At 45.9% G+C, this 19,046-nt stretch overlaps 1 protein-coding gene across 5 annotated transcripts in view; it reads left to right on the plus strand.

Moving 5' to 3' along the window:
- RPP40 (ribonuclease P/MRP subunit p40) overlaps window positions 1-19,046 on the plus strand; it is a 498,013-nt gene that overhangs the window by 228,620 nt on the left and 250,347 nt on the right. For all 5 annotated transcript variants that reach the window (XM_086965034.1, XM_086965035.1, XM_086965036.1 and 2 more), the window contains one exon: window positions 8,305-8,400. In XM_086965034.1, coding sequence (XP_086821160.1) covers window positions 8,305-8,400 — 96 coding nt within the window. The remainder of the gene's footprint in view (window positions 1-8,304; window positions 8,401-19,046) is intronic.

Here is a 19,046-nt window from a genome sequence, read left to right on the forward strand (position 1 = left end):
ACAGGTCTAGTTGGTGTCTAAGGTCCAATATTTACACCTGGGAGAAGCTTCTAGAGGTTTCCCTTTGAACTCCACAGGTTTCCTACATTCCCTGCCCTGTTTCCAGACTAGATACAGGGGGTATTCAGCCCTTTTATGTGAAGGCAGGACACAGTCTATTCCAGTGTTAATAGGGCTGTGAACAGCTCCACCCTCCGATCCTGCCAGTGATGGCCCATTCAGGCAAACCTAAGGTCTCTATTTGGTGTGGTTGTCTAGGAGAATCTGCAAAGCCCAACTGTCAGCTACACCCAGCTGTGTGACCCAGAGACCGCCTATAGGTACTAAATAGGCAAAGCAGGAAAATGACAATGTCCTAAAAGTGGCATTTTCAAAATTGTCATTTAAAATCAGAGTTTACCAAAAGAGAGTATTTTTCATTCCAGTTCCAAATACACTAAACATGAACTGGTTACCTGTATCATTTGAAAGTTACAGATTATTAAATGTAATAAGGTAGCTCCAATGTTATCCTATGAGAGAAGTAGGCCTCGCAATAGTGAAAAACAAATTGTTTGATTTGATTTTTTCAGTACCAGGACATGTAAAGCTTAAAAGTACATGTCCAATGTTTTAAATACGTTGCAGCCTGCCTTCTGGGCTGTGCAGGGCCTACCCTTTGGGTGACCTTTATATGTATTAACAAGGAAGGTTTGGGCCTGGCAGAAGGGTTATTTTGCCAGGTCAAAATGGCAGTGTAAAACTGCACTCCTAGGCTGCAATGGCAGGCCTGAGACATGTTTAAAGGGCTGCTTAAGTGGGTGGCACAATAAGTGCTGCATCCCCACTTGTAGCATTTAATTTGCAGGCCCAGGGTACATGTAGTAGCTTTTCACTTGTGACTTATAAGTAAATTAAATATGCCATTTGTGGATAAGCCAATGTTACCACAGTTTAAGGAGTGAACACGAGTAGTTTAGCACGAGTTAGCAGTGGTAAAGTGCACAGAGTGCTAAGGCCAGCAAAAACGATATCAGCAAAAAATGTAGGAGAAAGGCAAAACGTTTTGGGAAGACCACCCTAAGGCTGAAAGGTCTAACAGAAACAATATTTTTATAAATGCAATTTCTAGGTGGATTCTTGATGTTGTAGTGGAGTACAGGAATGGTTACTATAGACTGTAATCATTAATGATTAAATGTACATTTACATAAGTGATAGTGGGTCACAGAGGGGAGATTTTAGGTCTGTTTTGTGTTCAAGGCAGAGAGTGCTCCACAGAGTACTCCTAGGGACTGCTCTATGACTTGGGCTACTGCCTGCAGGGCATCCAGTCTCTCTTAGGTGAGTCCACATCACCTGAATTCTGCACTTTCTGCTGGAGGGGCTGAAAGTCCGCCCAAGCCCTATAACCCTGCCTGCCTGCTTGCTAAGAGGTCATTGGAGTAAGCCTGTCTCTGCATGAGAAGAGACAGTCCAGGAGAAGCCTTACCCAGTGTGGGAAATAACCAGGGAGTGGAGCACGGTGCATGGAAAATGGGTCTCCTGTTCTTTCTAAAAAGGCCCTGGTCGTGAACCACTTCAAGCCTTCTACAGAAGTCAAGACTTGGGTGACATTGGCATCCCATCATAGCAGGGAGACTGGTGCTGTGCTACCAACCTTTGAGCCTGAGGACTCCCTCAACTCTGAAATGTATACCCTGATTGACCCAGAGGGCACAACTGCTAAAGTCATACACTAGGTCTATATTGGCCTGAAGGTTGCACTTGCTATGGCAGTGTCCCGTCTACACCCATCCTAAGCAGGTCACAACTGCCGAAGACCAGAGCTGCCGCACTGAAATCCATGAGGTATGCAACTTACAAGCAAGGCGGTAGTCCGGCAGCTTAGAAGCTGCTGCTACAGGAGCAGGACTGCTGCACTGCTACACCTACCTAGACGGACACTCCCACACATAGGCAACCGCAGGGCTTCACAACTCTGTGTGAAAGAGACACTAAATAGCAGATGGAGGTCCACCACATAAACTAAGACGTTATTAACTCTTTACAAAGCAATTTGAACTGGTGGGTGGTTGAATGAAGTGCACCTGAGCTGAGCCAGTGCTGTGTACCCGATAGTTGCTGAGCTCTGAGCTTTTGTACCACACACACTACTGCCCTGAGAAGTCTTTGCTTGCCCTCGTTATCCTGATAGTCAAGTGCGAAGAGGGTACACTTTGCCCAGTTGCAGAGTTATTTACTCTGGGCTGCATACTCTGGAATGCAGGAGCAGGACCAAGGCTGATTTGCATGTTGCTAGTTCTCGTCTGAGGTGGCATGTTGGGCAAATGAAGTAATTAAAGGTGGTGGTTGAGATGAATGCAAGCGTTCCACCTATTACTTTTTTAGTTTTCCTCAGTGCAGCTCCATAAGAGCGATGGGCATACCCAGAAATGGGTCTGGTGCTCACTATGGCATAGGACTAAAGCTGCGCCTTTATTGGCAAGGCTCAAATAGAATGAAATTATTATTCTGGGGTCTCGTGTGTTACTGTTCAGTGGAGGCCTAGCCAAACAATTCGCCCGGGCTGTTTCTACTTGAGAAGAACCAAGGTAGATTTGTAGGTGGCTGATTGCTCTCTGAGGTGGCATGGCGGCAAACGAGTGATGGACTGGAAGGCACCTTATGTCAAGCAATACACCAATCACATTTATTGTTCCCCTTATTTAGAGGTGGCACACCCTTTTTCCGAACTGCACGTATATCTGAACTTACTTTTTTGTCTAACCGTGAAGCAGAATTCTTTCTGGAAAGCTGCCAAAATTCACTTCAGTGTTGGGCAAGGGAAAAAAAGGACAGACTTCGTGCCCAAAATAAGTAAAAAGGTGTTCAAACATTCAGCACCTCCATGGACTGCAAAATGGGAGAGCCATGCTACTTCTGGATAATCAGATATGATCTAAAGTAGCCATTCAGAGCAGTGTAAATACCCTTATTCTAATTTGTTGAATAACAGCCAGTCAGAAATGCTGAAACGGCAGGCTGTTTCAGCAGTTTTAGCGGGCAGCCTTTCAGCCAAATTGAAGTAGTTCATATTTAGATCACCCTGATTGGCTGCTGTCTCTGGCTTCGATCCAGCCCATCCATTTCGACACATACTTTCTGTAAAAGGATATGTGGGCTAGCAATTTTGCAAGGATTTGTGGCCCACTTCCCGAAGCTCCCCATCTTCGCACTGTTTTTATATTCGCTGATTTAAAAAAAAAGAGATTTCAGAAATGGTTGATTCATCTAGAGATTGCTTCCCCTTAGAACCAAAACGAATGTTAATCTACAATGATTATACGTTTTATGTACGGAGGAATTTTAACCTTTCTAGGTCTAGTCAATGTAATTTAATTAACTTGTGTTTCGAGTTTCAAACCCGAAATGTATTTTTTTTGTTGTGAGACCGAATTTGATCAACCTCATTAGATTAGAGGGAAGGTTCCCACTGCACACGATTGTAGATTTTTCCCGTTTTTACTCTCCAAGTATCACTGAGCTTCCACCCATCGGGCTTCATTAATCTCAAAGCGAAATAATTCCAATCAGATTAAAACGGAGGAAAATGCACCTGTTATTGTTAGAGCCGCTTTGAGAAGCCTGTCTTTGGACAACAGAAACGTGTTTAAAGAGACATTGCTTTGAAGATAAAATTGGATATCCGCAGCTTCTGATTTGTACTTTTGTTCGACCATAAAAACCCCGGAAAAAAACAAGGCCTTATGGCGTGCAGATTTTAATGGAAAATGCATACTCTCTGCGAAACATCCCAATCAGTGGCCTTAGTTTAGCTTTTTTCACTTTACCTGTCGCTGAGGGCTTTTTGGTATTTACCAGCATTTCCTTCACCCGGATACCCCCAAATTAGTGGTGGGGTGCTCATTAATATAAACTAGACACAATAATGCTCCTTTTGGTGCCCTTCAATAATTGTATGTATGTGGTATTATTTGTGCAGGCCTAGCGAGAAGGCAGCAGGGCCCTGTACAGTGTCCAAGACGGGGGCCCTGTACAGTGTCCAAGACGGAGACACTGTCGGCGTACAATTGTGAGTGGTAGCTGGCTTTTAAGCACGAAAGTAGACTTTTACACCTTCATTGTGCAGTATTCTTTAAAGAATTGCGTCTCCAGCAGATACACACTCAGCGTGTAATTGGGGGGGGGGGGGGGGGGGGGGGGGTTCGCTGGTTTCTAAGCATTAAATTAGACTGTTTTACACCCTCATTGAGCAGTGTTTTTTGATGATTTGCGTCTTCAGCTGTTTTCCAAATTGGAGTAGACTTTGAGCCGTCCTGATAGATGCCGGGATGCCATTCCAGATCCTAGGTGCATAGATTGAGAAGGTCTGCTACCTTGTTTTTTTCTTTTTGTACTTCTTCACCTCTGACTTGATAGTTTCCTAGTTGCGTGTGTGCAGAGAGCGAACATAGATGTAGAGATTGTCAGCCCGATAAACACAACTAATTTGACTGTAATTTGTTTCAAAACGCTAAGCATCGCCTGACATTTGGTCTGCATAGGATTTGCATATGTCCAATCCCAGATATATTTACGGGCTTCCTTGGAAACCTATGGTAGCTTTCAAAAATGTGAAACTAATATTTTAGTGCACAAAGGTTGACTATTTTACTTTGCGAAGAAAATGTCCTCTTACCAATTTCTCCTGTCTGTAGAGAAGGAAGATCACTTTCTTGTAGTGCACAAAAACCAAGCGTTGATCTCAAGGTGACCGCAAACTTTAAGCATTTGTCCTCAAGCTCTAGAACTAGTTCCCACTACACACTAGTATGGATGAGTGTTTTACCTTTTTGGAGGGCTGCTAAGGACGGACCATTCTGCTGAGTTTAATTTACTACTAGCTGATCGCATTCTCAGTTTTAAGAGCCAAGATACGGTTTAGCCCAGGGACTACACTTTATAAATAAAAATTAATAATTATTGGCCATTTGCAGCGAGCTAAAATTTAATGGCCCTGAACCTTAGTTATAGGCCTATACTGCTGGAGAGGGCCTTAATAACTTGCATAGCCTGATGCAGAATGGCAATACGGTTTTAGAGCGTTCCGCTGACTGAGGGTAGAATGTTCTTAATTAAAGAGAGAGAAACAAAACACAAACATAATACATGGTAACTGTTTGTTCAGGCTAGCATGCCTTATGTACTGTTACATTGATTATTCTATATAATGGAAGCTCTCCAAGCTTTCCATTTGCATCTGTACACGAAGATTGGAGCGCCTGCTTTAACTTTAAATATCTTATGCTGAAAGAGAATAAAGCAACGCAAACCCCACCAATTAGTAAGACGGAACGTGGGCAAATTGCAGTAAGGCATAGGCCAGTCTGTTCAGAATACTAATTGTAAACAATTTATATCTGGTGAGGAAAACGTGACATTTGTCCGTCCAGGTGGACTAAATATGTAGCAATTTAAAAGCATCAACTTCAAATATAAAAAATGTCATTGCCCATATCACTGATAGTTATTGTGTTACTAGAACCGCCTTTGGTGACATTTGCTTATTTTTCGATTGTAGATTGGTGTTCGCTAATCTGAACATACTGAGTCTATTTGTGCTCATTTATGTTATGGATGATGCACAATTTGTTCCCCCGTTACCCTGTAGTGATTACAGGTAGTAGTAAACACAATTTGCTTTATTCACCAAAAACCAACTCAAAGTACTGGTGGAGGTTTACACCTCTGCCTGAGTGTACTTCCACATTTATTTTTTTTATTTATAATTATTTCCAGTAGTACAAAATGCCAGGCGCAGATTTCCAGGCATTCTTGTTGGAATGCTGTTTGACTTTAATTTTTTTTTTAAAGGAATCCTATTCCCTTGGTGCACAGTTTTCCATAGTGGTGAAATTGCACGCATCTTTATTGCTAAAAATATAAATTGTTATTACTGTGTTAATCACAATAGGGGGGGACAAGGAGCAATTCAAGGTCCAGCACCCATGCTTCTTAATAGAAGTAAGAACATGAACAAAAGGGGGTGGCTGTTCCTATATGGAATGCGAAAGGTTGGAGTATGTAAAGTGAGGGGGGGTCTTCCTTATTAGGAAGTGTTGCCCTCGCACACTCATGTAGCAAAGACGAGCGACTGCTGAAAAAGGCTGCTCTGCTGTTCTATCCCAGCAGCAAGATCTAAGATGCAGTGCCGCTGCCTCTGTTTTACACTTGCTAATGAAAATGCTGACATCCCAACTGCGAAGAGCATACCATCAATTTTTTCACTGATCAGCATCACAGCGAACAGCTAACCCTGGACCTGAACTCAAAGATTGTATCTTGAACTTGTAAAGATAAGCCTGCTTGTTCAGAGAATAATGACTGCCAGCTCAAGATCTGAATGAACTGACCAATAGGTTCCCAATGTGGAGGTTTCCTGTATAGCCTGATAGTGAGCTAGCACGTGTGCCTGATTCTTCTTGTGACCTGTCATCTCTAATATTGCTCTGAAGGCATTGTGGGCAACATATGCTTTGTGTAGGGGCGCTGTAGATGGTGTGAGGAATGTAGTACCGGGCTCTAGTCCCTTAGATGTGATTGCAGTACCGTGTAGTTGAATACCTTAATGTGTGAGATTCCGTTTTGTTATAATATTTGTCTTTTTTACAAAGAGAAGAAATAGGCTTGACAATAAGTAACTATGTCTGTTGAGTGTTTCCGTTCCAAGCCTCTGCCCCACTCTCCCGCCCTGAAAAGTCTTTGACTGCTCTCCCTCGATAATCTGAGAATCAAGTTTGGAAAGGGTGTACTTGACCCACTTTGCGGGGAAATAGTAGGATCGACCCCAGGACATCAAATGCAAACCACCCCAACCTCCACAGTTGTGGCCCAGTTGCGATCGCCTGTTCAGTGGCCCCTGAACAGGGTCCGACAGTGATTAATATCAGATTTTTGCAGTCATAACAAAAGTAACCTAACAATGTTTGAACCTTTATTTCGACTTGCTGAAAGAGGCGGGATACTTTATCCTTCAAAAGCATGTATTTTTGTACAGAGATGTATTCGGTTCTGTCAAAGAATCTTTACTTTATCACCAATAGGTTGATCACATTTCTGTGTCAACCAGTTCACGTTAGGTTTTCCTAGGTAATATTTGAGTGCATCTGATTAGTATTTGCACTCTCTATTTGAGCAGAGATCTGAATTTCAGCCTTAAACAAGGTAATTACACTCTATCCATGTCTTGTTAATTTGGTGCTAATGATCTAGGCAAACACAATTTCTGTGGCTTCAATTGCTCATCGGTTTGCTTCCTGTATCTTTTACTGCAATGAGGAGCAGGGGAGACTCCTCACTGAGGATGTCTCTTTTTATTCAGCCGGATGTGTGGGGGTGGCATTCACTATCCACAGGCATGGGAACATAAAGGAGATGTTTATCAGGATTACTGACTAGATGACATTTCCAGAGTACATCTTCTTTATTCCTTGTAACCTTTTTATTTGAAGGATTGCTTGTAATGGCGCATTTAGGACAGCCAGTTTGTTCTGCTTTGACATTGATGTACATCAGTTGGAAAGGGAAGCAAGCTGCATGACTGAATGGGCCAGACATTTGTTTCCAGTAACTCCCACCGCCTTAATCCTTGATCCACTCGTTATTATGAACATCCATCTTCTTTCCCCAGCTAACCTTTAGGCCTGTTGATATGCTGGCAAAATATGTCCATTCTCTCGATGCAGTTCTCAGATGTATCGGAGTAGGTAATTGATGGACATGTTCAAGCTCTACATGTACCAGCTACAACCATTTGGGATGGACATGTATACATAGTCTTCCACCTCACTCTTGTCCCTTTTTTTGAAAACACACCAAATTCATCCCTGCTCCGTATCACTAGTTCGTATTAGTTGATGATAAATGAGAATCTCTAGAGAACTCCGGGATGTGGTCTATGTCTATGAGCTACTAGGTTAGTAATTTTGTTCCTTATTTTGCAATGAAATATCACTAAATCACTTAATACCAATGTGTTGTCTTTCCATTTAAAGGTTTTGAAGCCTCTTCTTCCATGTACAAAATACTGATCTGACAAGCTAAATCTACTTAATTGGCCCCACTTACTTTGAAGATCCATTCTAGTGTATATTTAAACTCAGATTGGCTTTCTTGAATGCTGACTAGATGACTTCTTTATTGCAGATATAGCCCTGAACTGTATAGAAACATCTACCCAGCTCCCTCCTCGTAGTTTAGGTTATAAACTGAGTTTTCATTCACTGCTACTCATTGAACGGTGTTTGAGAAATAATGCCATCATTCTTATATTTATTCTTTTAGGGAAACTTATCCTGTCTGTGGACAAGGACACTTTTGAAGAGCTTGGATTAGAGGGTGTTCGGTCTCATTATGCTGGGAAAACTCCGATGAAATATGGTAAGTATTGTGTACTTTAGTATATTTTACTTTTGCACTAGCTCCTACGCTAAAAAATTTTGCTTCCAAGTTGCTGATTTTACCTATTTGTTGTGTTAAATTCTGTTCTGCAAAGATCCCCTTAAATGCTGCAACCTTCCAAATAACTGACTATAATTGTCCATGATCCATTTGAAAAGGAACTGAATAGTTCTGCTCATGTAGCTAAGTTTGATGCACGTTTGTCTTTCTTCTCTGTCCTAATAAGGTGTGGCACCACCTGTGAATAGGATTTGTGACTGTCACTTGTCCTCAATGAGGAGAATAAGGTTGTACATTGTATCCTTGAGATGAGGATACATGAGAGTAGATACCTGAACTACTTTGTTGATAAAATTGAATATTACGTTAACTTATCTTAGGCCCATTTGTATGACACATTCCTGTCATAGCCTGGCTTTGTAGTGCTAAGTCCAAGTAACTTTCAGCCTTTTTTATGAGCACTCCATCACACATTGGAGTCTGATTTGAGTTGAGAAGTTGTATCACCCATGATATATTTGTGGTTGTTTCACTTTTTCGAGTGAGCATGACTTCATCATTGGTATGTCAGTGATTTATAGATTTTGATGGATGTGGCAGAGATCCTACATAATTTGTTGGGTGCGCCATCTTAGGGATCTGTAATACGCAAGTGAGGTAACAGGAGGTAACAAATCATGATAGTCCCCTGCTGGCTTATACGGAATTTGTGGATGTGTACTGGCAGTTTGGTCTAATGTGTTTTGTATTAGATTGTGCCAGTTTATCGAGTTGTGCTGCTGCAAGCTTGCTTATAACCAACCATATATTTCTAATCTTTGCTGCGTCCAATGTATATGTGATGATCTGTGTAAATTGTTGTGCTGGGTCTTGTATGTTTTGTTTCTTAGGGTCCCTTCACAAGGTAGGTATACTTCTAAATTCAGCGGGATAGATGGCGTGGCCAAGATGGAGACCTGATCAGACGCGGGTCTCTGAGGCTCCCTGTCCTCCTCCGGAGCCCTTGTCAGCGCAGTTTGACCCCCCCTAAGCACCACATACCTTGGCTCCGTGTCGGGGAAGACAGATCGCCGATCCTGGATGCCGCTGTGAGGCCGGTCCAGCCTGCGAAACAGCCTCGGTGCCGGGCGGCGAGGAGAGTGGGAGCGGTGTAATGGCGGATGGCCAGCCAAAGTGACTAACGCGACCTGGACCCCTGACGGATGTCACGATCTTCAGGTGCCGGTGGAACACGAGCGGGGGTTCCCTCGCCCTGGGTCCTGGCACAGGCGCCGTGAGAAGCGTTCCTCGCCGTTGAAGGCGGACCCCTGGCAGATGGAGGAGGACCGGGCCGGGTGGCGCGAAAATTGAGGCCCCGGTCCCGGGCCTACCCCAGACTGCTCCCGCACGTCGACTTCGGAACAATACGGCACCGCAGCACCAACATACTCCGCACCAAGGCATTGACAGCCGGGAACCCCCGGGGAGCAGACTCAGCACCCGAAACACGCGGCAGCGTAGCGACCTCCCGGCAGTGGGCAGTGGAGTGGCCGGGAGTCACGGAAATCGAGGTCCGGCGGAAGGCCTAGGAGAGAGGCGCCCTGCTTGCGGGCACATGCGGGGGCTGAGAGACACATGAAGGAGCCCTGACGCGGCCCCCCGCCACACCGGCCCAGTTGTGAGAGGCGGCCGAGGGCATGCAGCACACAAGGCCTGTACCCTCCAGCAGATCGAGACAGGAGCTGGAAGAAGCGTGACTCCGGGGAGAGAGAAGAAGCGGCTAGCGGCTGGTAGAGTTGAGGAGGCAGAGTATCGGCGGTGGAGGGTGGCGACTCGGGGGGCGCACTCGAGCCCCCGGCGTGGGATTGGCAGAGGCCCGCAGGCTGTAGCAGACTGGTGAGGTGGTGTTCAGGCCCAGCGCTTCATGGTGACACTGCTTGGCGTCAGGGCCCCGTCTCCTGCCTACCTGATCACGTGGAGCTACTAAGGGGCCATTGAGTGATCCGCTTGGAGACTTGTGTGGTGATCCGACGGCGGCCCTCCCTGATAGACAGATAGCCCCTACAGTGGGTCCCTTGTCGTGGGTCCTAAAACGGATTCCAGGTACATGCATGAGCGGTGGAGGCTGCTCATCGAATTGGGCCATTGGGAGTTTGGGAGGAGAGACTGGGGCGACCTACGCAGATCTTCTGCCCCTTCAAGACTGTTGCAATTGAGGCTGGAGCCCCCGGCTACGCATACACCCAGACCCTGAACCACAGTCGTAGAACTTTGACGGTGCGCGAGACGTGCCATGGTGGGCCTACGGGGGAAAAAAGGGACTCAGACGCTCCCCGAAATGTTACCAAAGTCGCAACTCAAACCGGACAAGGGTCCGCCCTCACCCGAGGCCGCAAAATCTCAGCCATCAATGTCGGAGGACCAGGTGCCCATTACTAAGTCCTTCCTACAAGCTCTGTTTGACTCCCTCCGGGAGGACTTTAAATCGCTGAAGCAGGAGGAGGTGGCCGGCGAAGTGAGTGCACTTCGGAGAGAAGTAGATGGCTTGGGGAAACGACTGGTGGCCATAGAGGAGGCTGACCAGATCAGGAGCAACGAGGTAGAACAGCTCCAACAAGAAGTCCTGCGCCTTACGGAGCAACAAGTGGACCTGCAGGCCCACGCAGAAGATTTGGAAAACCGGTCCCGCCGCAACAACATACGGGTCCGGGGAGTACCTCAGAAAGCGGAGGGGACGGTCATTACTGGTTACCTGCAAAGCTTCTTCCGAGATATTCTAGGGGAGCCCGCCAAATTCATTGTGAGAATAGACAGGGCGCATAGAGTGGGACCCCCCAGGCGCTCACCAGCCCCACCCCTAGACATTCTAGCCTTCCTACCCGACTTCCCGTTCAAGGAACGGATTCTCCGAGAAGCCAGACGGGCCCAACCCATTCAGTATCGGGGGCACCCCGTGGCCCTCTATCAAGATCTTTCAGCCATCACGCTGCAAAAATGGAAAGCTTTCAAGGTGGCGACGGACTTTTTGCGGCAGCACGAGGTCCCATACTCTTGGGGCCACCCAGTCCGTCTGATATTTAAGTGGAATGGGGCCCTTCATCAGCTACGTTCCCTAACTGACACTTGCTCATTGCTGGGGATACCTAATGAAGATGGTGCGCCTCCGACGAGACTTTCACAGCGCTCCCCGGAGGGGGTTGGCAAGTGGTGGGCCGTAGGCGATCGCCGACGCTCCATTCGAAACCTGACGCACAGGTGATAACGCAGGAGAGGGCCACGGCAGTCGCAGAGGTTGCCCGAGAAACGTTGGCCTCAGAATGAGTTCAGCACCCTAATGGGGGGGGGGTCACTTTTTTGCATACACAGAGTAGGGAGGGGGGCGGGCGGGGAGCCATGTGAGTCACCGCTGGACACGGACCCGATAGGTACCTTTACCACAGTCCTGTGAGAAATGACCGGTCTGGGACAATGGACTTCAATGGTTGGGGCAAGGAGGGGGGTGGTGGGAGAGTGTGGTTGGGAAGTGGAGGCAGGGGCTTGTTGGGATTTGGGGGAAGGAGAGAAGGGGGGGATCATGAGAGGGGTAGCAAGACCTGGGACTATGGTTTGCTTTTTGGGGCTTCTAGTTGGGGTTATGGTGGGTGGGGGGGCTGGGGAAGGTAGAGGTCCGAAGGACTGTTGCAAGTTCTATCTGTGGGGAAGGGAAGGGCGGGGGAGAAGGGTGGGTTGTCCAGTGCTCCGTTCTGTTCATAATAGTCTAGGTCCCATCCCAGCATTCTGCACCCCTCCGGGTATGGGGACTAGCAGGTCTGTTTCCAATGGTCAGCATGCCGTCCACAACCCTTAAGATCTTCACCTTAAATGTGCGGGGTCTAAACAACCCTGTTAAGCGACGTGCCATTTTGTCCCTACTAGAGAACGTCCAAGCAGATATCTGTTTACTACAAGAAACCCATCTGATGGCCCGCGATTGTCATAGACTCCGCTCCCGAAAGTTCCCAACTCAGCTCTTCTCCTCGGGCCCCAACAAGACTGCGGGGGTAGCGATCTTAGTGGCACGGACATTTAGAGGAGAGGTTCTACATAAGTGTGCAGAACAAAGGGGGAGACTGTTAGCGTACTGCTTTGCCCTGGGAGGCCTATTGTTTACAAGCGGGTCCATCTACAGTCCTAACGACGGCCAGGTACACTTTCTACATTCAGCCCTCACTGATGTCACAGATATGCCTGATAGACACATCATACTGGGGGGGAGATCTCAACATGGTGTTTGACACAGTCCTGGATAGGTCAGCACAACGCGCTCCCCAAACCGGAGCGTTCTCCGCCAGCTGCACAGACCGGTTAGCAGAGCTGGACCTCCACGACCTCTGGCGCCGCACACACCCACACGACAGAGAATACTCTTATTACTCCAATGCACACAAAACCTACGCTAGGCTAGATCTCTTGGTCACTGGCCCAGTCTGCGCTCTATCCACCTCGACGGAGATAGGGGTGCTCTCGCTCTCAGACCATGCACCAGTCACCACCACCCTCACCCTACCACCTGCCTCATATCCCCCCAGGGTCTGACGTCTTCGGGACACTCTTTTGCATAGAAAAGATGTGGTCAAACGCATTCGGGACACTATTAACAACTATCAATTACACAACGCGAACGATGACACGACGCGGGCGACGCAGTGGGCAGCCATGAAGACGATGATCCGAGGGGAATTTATAGCCCTCTCTTCGGCAGAGAATAGAGACAGACAACGCAAACGGGGCGAGCTTACGCAGAGGGTACAGGAGTTGGAGCAAATGCATCAGCGAACGGGGTCACCTAGAATATGGAAACAACTTAAATTGGCCAGACACCTCCTGACAGCACTAGATATGGATCGGGCGGAATACGCAGCCCTATGGCTGTGACATGCCTATTACACGGGAGGGGACAGATGTGGCCGGTTATTGGCAAACAGGCTCCGAGTCATGCACCAACAACAGATAGTGAAAGAACTCTCTTGCCCTTACGGGTCTACGGTCACAGATGACGCCGAGATCGCAGAAACATTTCGGTATTTTATGCGACTCTTTATATCAGTGACCCTTTAGACAGCCAGGCAGCGGTCGAATACCTGGACTCGGTCACACTTCCCTCTCTAGCGCCCTTGCAAGCGGAGTACCTCGACAGGGATATCCACATTGAGGAAGTGATCTCCGCCATAGCCAAAATTAAACTGGGGAAGGCCCCAGGGCGGATGGCTTCACGGCCCTTTTTTACAAAACATTCTGCACAACATTAGTGCCGATTCTCACCCATCTTTTTAATACCTTCTCGGAGCCCGGTGCCATTCCCCATGACCTTCTGAGTGCATCCCTCTCAGTCATCCCAAAACCTGGGAAAGACAGAACCAAGTGCGGATCATACAGGCCCATCTTGTTACTTAACGTAGACCTCAAACTGTACACGAGCATCCTAGCGGCTCGACTGAGCCCCCACCTACCAGGACTTATAGACCCGGATCAAGCTGGATTCATACCGGACCGGCAAACAGTAGATCACACCAAGAGGGTTACACTCCTCATAGAAAAGACTTCCCGAATCCCCGGAGAATGTATGATGCTGGCGGTTGACGCCGAGAAGGCTTTCGATCGGGTTCATTGGCCGTACCTAGAGATGGTCCTGAAGAAAATCGGTATCGGGGAGAAATTCTGCACCTTCATTTTTAATTGTTATAAATTCCCTACAGCAGTGGTCCGAGTAAACGGCTATAGCTCGCGGAGCTTTGACATCGAGAGAGGCACGAGGCAGGGATGCCCGCTGTCACCCCTGCTCTTTGCTTTATATATGGAGCCGTTCACTCAGAGGATACGCCAAAACAGAACGGCGACAGGGATAGAGATTGGTGGCTATACACACACCATTAGCCTCTACGCAGACGTCTTACTAACGCTTGACATCCCACAGATGGCCCTGCCTGCATGCATGGCGGAAACAGATACCTTTGCAGCAGTGGCCGGATTCAAAATGAATGCCGACAAATGGATGGCCCTCGACCTATCCCTGAGACCCCCTACCAAGACATACCTGCAGACCCTCTTTCCCCTCCAATGTATCTATCTCGGATGTAAAGCTTTTGTATTCGGAATGCTTGCTTTTGTAACTACCTCTAAGGCTTGTTCAGGTTTCACAACCATAATGCGTTTTCCCTGTGCTAGGGGTCTCTTTTTTGCTACAGTGGTTTGAACTGCTGTCAGAATTTTTTCTGTAGAAGTGAATTTCATTTCTGCTTGTGTGTACAAATGAGATTTGTATGCAATTGGTACTTTTTCACCTTCGTTAAAAGTTAAGTAGGTGAATCCGCATTGACCCGGAATGATTCGGATCACTAATTTGCGTACATTTACGCGTGTTTGTTAATGTTTAGTTTCTAACATGTCTGTCTGTAGTGAACGCAAAATTTCTGTGTGTTTTTGTGTCCAATTGACTGATTTGAAATCAGGTTTGATTAATTCGTAGAGAGGTTTAACCCTTTCTGCGTAGTTTAGAATGTATTTCCGAAATTCAAAGCCTAGAATTGGCTGTAAGTTTTTCAGCTTTGTTGGAGGTTGGAGCAGCGCACACTTTTCTAAAAAGTTAGCTGCCAGGCTTTTACCTTCACTTGATAACGCATATCCTAGAAAAAGAATGTTGAGTTAGGCAATTCTTGATTTTTTTAATTGAATTTGTACCCTTCAGAGGCAAAGCCCAGTATTATGGTGTTCACCCTGTTCAAGTGCCTATCCATGTCATCGTCTGTCAGATAGATATCATCGACATATGACAATGCATCGTCACCATAGGTTTGTAGTAATAACCCCTGACTATTCTTGAATCCTTGAGGGAGACAACAGAAGTGACGCTGTGTCCCCATTGTTTAGAAAGCGGTCAAATACCTACTTTCGGGTGTAATGTTTTGACAAAAGAAACTATTTGAAATGTCTAATGTGGTCTTGTATTTTTTACGCACAATGTTATTCATTATTGCTGTACTGTGTGCATTTTGTACTGCAAATGTTTTGCAACAAGAGTTTAGATATCTGTAATCCAAAACTAGATGATATGAATTGTCTGGTTTTGAGACCGGAAACAAAGGATTGTTCATTGATGAGGTGCATGTTTCAATTACCCCCTGGTATTCAAGTTGATCTAAGATCTCCCTGACCTGTTTTTTAGCTTCTTGCTTAACTGGGTACTGCCTTTGTGCAGTTGATTGATTCCTTAACTGGATTTTGTGGTCAGGAGAAGCCTCATCCCATCCTACTTGATTTTTTTATAATGCTGGAGCTTGGGCAACTGACCATTTTCTGGCATAAGTATATTTCAAATGTATTGGAATATGATTAGAGAAGGCTGGCATAATGAGGTCTTCGCCATGTGGATATTCTCCCTGACAAATTCTGGTGGCCAATCTTGTTCAGCTAGAAGTATATCATCACCTTTTGAAAGTCGCTCCCAAAAGAGTGCTACCACTTTTCTTGGTATGTCTCCCTCCATCTGGAGTGTTATTTCATATAACCTATGTGGAGAACTAACCCTGGTGTCCGCAGTCTCAACTTCAATGTCTTAATTCAAGTTCACTTTCTCCAGAAGTCCCTTCAGGTTCTGGCGAGCTAATAATACTTCTGCTGCGCTGTCCAATATTGTCTGCGCTCATTCTCTATTCTTGAGTTGTGTCCTGAATATTTCTCGGCATATCTGATTTTTCGACCTGCTACCTTCTTTTTGGTGTAATGAGGTTTTGGTTTGTTTTTCTGAATGTGTTGATCGTCTTTGGACTTCAAGCGTTCTTCCTTGTTCTCTGACCGTCCTCTTCTTTTGGATGTCTGTGACGATATCTGAAAGGTACGAGAGGAACGTGTATCAGTATCTTGATACCTGTCAGGTTTTCTCAAATTACCCCTATTCCTGAGGTTGTACTTCTTTTCAAAGGGCTCCTTTTGAGGAGACCTACCTCGGGAATGAGAACGCTTCTCTTTGGAAGGTTTGCTATTTTCCCACTTCTTTTTAGAAGATGTAGGAGTGTTTTTATTAAAGGCCTTTTCAGGACTTTCAGACAGTTGGGATTTAACTGGTTTCCCACCCACACTATCTCTGCCTAATTCTTCATAGGATTTTTCAATTATTCGAGCTAGTTCTTGTGGTTGTTCTGTTACATCAAATTCCCTCAATTTCTGGTGGATTGCCACTGATGCTGCTTCTCCTTTAATATTAGATAATATGATTGATGAGATCTGGTTAACATTTTTCTGTAATTTCATACCCAAATTCAGAACAGTCTCTGCCCCGTATTCGTTTTGAATCTGTTTCAGGACATCAGGTACCACCATAGATGGAACACCATGTGTTTTAGTGTAGATAGCAGCGAAGACTGTTCCCCAAGTGGTGCAGTCTTCCAGATGTGGTGTTATCCCCATTGGTAAACAGATTGTTAGAATTCTGTGTTTCTCATGAGGACTTGTATTAGGAAATACTGCTTCGATTTGAGTGATTTTTTGAGCTATCCAGAACGGAATTTGTTCACGTTTTGCGGGCAATTTACCCATTTTTTTTAAATATCTTTACTGCATTTTTTTATATATATTTTCTCAGTATCGACAAATCAATCATAAATTTCCAGCACACTTAAAAACAATCTTAATGTCGCAGTGTCATTCTACATGGTGACTTGAATATTACTACTCAATGAGCGTAGTGCAGATCTTTTTTTTTTGTTAACACAGATGGTTGCATGCATTAACAGTGTAGTATGGGCATATAATACCCAAGTATGTTGTCGCCTCCAGTTGAACGGCAGGACATGACCAACATATGTATCCTCTTCCGGCAGTGATTGGTCAAAGTCAACCTCGTTCAGTAGCACAGTTAGATACAGTTTGTGTATAACATGATCATTGTATAACAATGGACAGTGATGCATGGGTAATTGGAAGTGAACAATGCCGCTAATTATAAGATTTCCACATTTATCTAACTTCTGAAACATAACTTAATAAACTTGAAATGAATACAAAAGGAAAAGAGATATCAGGTACATAGTCGGGTATATGTTACTAATGTGTTGTGTGCCTTTCAGGGGAAGCCCCGCCAGGGGCCGCGTACGTGCCCGTGAATTTGGGTTACTGTTCCTGATCAATGTGCATTTGTGTGAAGGTCAAGGCATCATGTCTCCAGTCCCGTGCTCCTGTAACGTTCTGAAGGAATGTGGGGTCGCTGCTCAGCTCGATAGATAGGTATCTTGTGTACCCGGCCCAACCGCATTGCCCAAGCGCCTTTGCAGCCATCATCCCTCACTCTCTGTGCGGGGGATGCGCATAGTGCAGTACTAGTTTGTGTAAGAAGTTTCAGGATATTGTTCCGGACTGTGCAATGGGAAACTTATGTAGGCCAGCCGTTTCTTCTCTATGCAGAATGGTGCGCTCCGCCTGTGCTCAATTTTCTAGAGATTTTAACCAGTGGAGTGCCTCTGGAGGTTCTTTGTTTTTCCATCTCCTGGTTATCAAACGTTTTGCAGTAATTAGACCTAAGTCTCAGAATCTAGAGCTGGCTTTATTTGCTTTTGTTTGTTTGTAAAATCCCAAGATGCAAACCTCCCACGTGGTTGCACTTCGGTGTTAATGCTGTTAGTAAGAGTGTCCGTGATTATGCGCAAATAAGGGTGTAGTAGGGGGCAAGACCACAGCATGTGCAGCAAGTCAGCATCTAGTAGTTGGCACCTTGGGCAAGCAGAAGTGGCAAAGTTAAAATATGTATTAATCTTATTGGTGAGAGATACGCCCTATGCAATATATATGTTTGTATGATTTTGAAGCGTGAGTTACATGCGTGGTGCAGGCTAAGACACTTTCACAGTCTTTATCTGTCCAGGGCTGACCTCTGTATTCAGCCCATTGCGACCGGCGTTTCTGCAGTGGCTTTAACACATGCGTGAGTAAGGCCTGCACTAGCCAATGGATCACATGTGTCCCTTCTCCCATCACATCGGTTTTCAAGTCTCCCCAGTGTAGCGTCAAAGGCCGCATGATGGCTGCGTGCAAGAGAAACTGACCCACCGGCAGGCCAGTATCCATTGTCAGTGTTGCAAAAGGCAACAAAGCACCATCCGTATACAGGTCTCCCAGTGTCTCCACTCCCACCACAGTCCAGGGCGTCAACGCTACGTCTGCCACAAAATCCCTGCCTCGGGGTGTGCCAATCAGTGGTAGTATTGGAGCGTAAGGAATAGTATCTTTTGTGAGTTGGAGGTTTCTTCTGTAGCATCTGTGGGCCAATCCTATATGTAACTGTGTTGGACAGGGAAGTTTTGCCAGTGGATGGAATAAGCTGTAAATTTGTGTCTGTGTCCATGAACACGTCGCAGTGACTGTGTCTGCTAGGTTCTGTAGTAGGGGGATCTCTGTGTATAGTCATAATCTAGTGAATAGTCCCGCCCATGTGCGCGGACCCCGGAGCAATCAAAAATAATCTCTTAAGCTGTCAAAACATGCAGACCTGCATAGACACTTAAGAGAGAATTTAAAGACAGATAATGCAGCCTATATCCACAGGCTACACTGTCCAATACTTCAACTGGAAATTCCACCAAAAACCACAACAGCACAGCCTGTCCAGGGTTTTCCAC

This window comes from Lissotriton vulgaris, chromosome 4_1 (assembly GCF_964263255.1).
Source record: "Lissotriton vulgaris chromosome 4_1, aLisVul1.2, whole genome shotgun sequence".
Classification (NCBI taxonomy): domain Eukaryota; kingdom Metazoa; phylum Chordata; class Amphibia; order Caudata; family Salamandridae; genus Lissotriton; species Lissotriton vulgaris.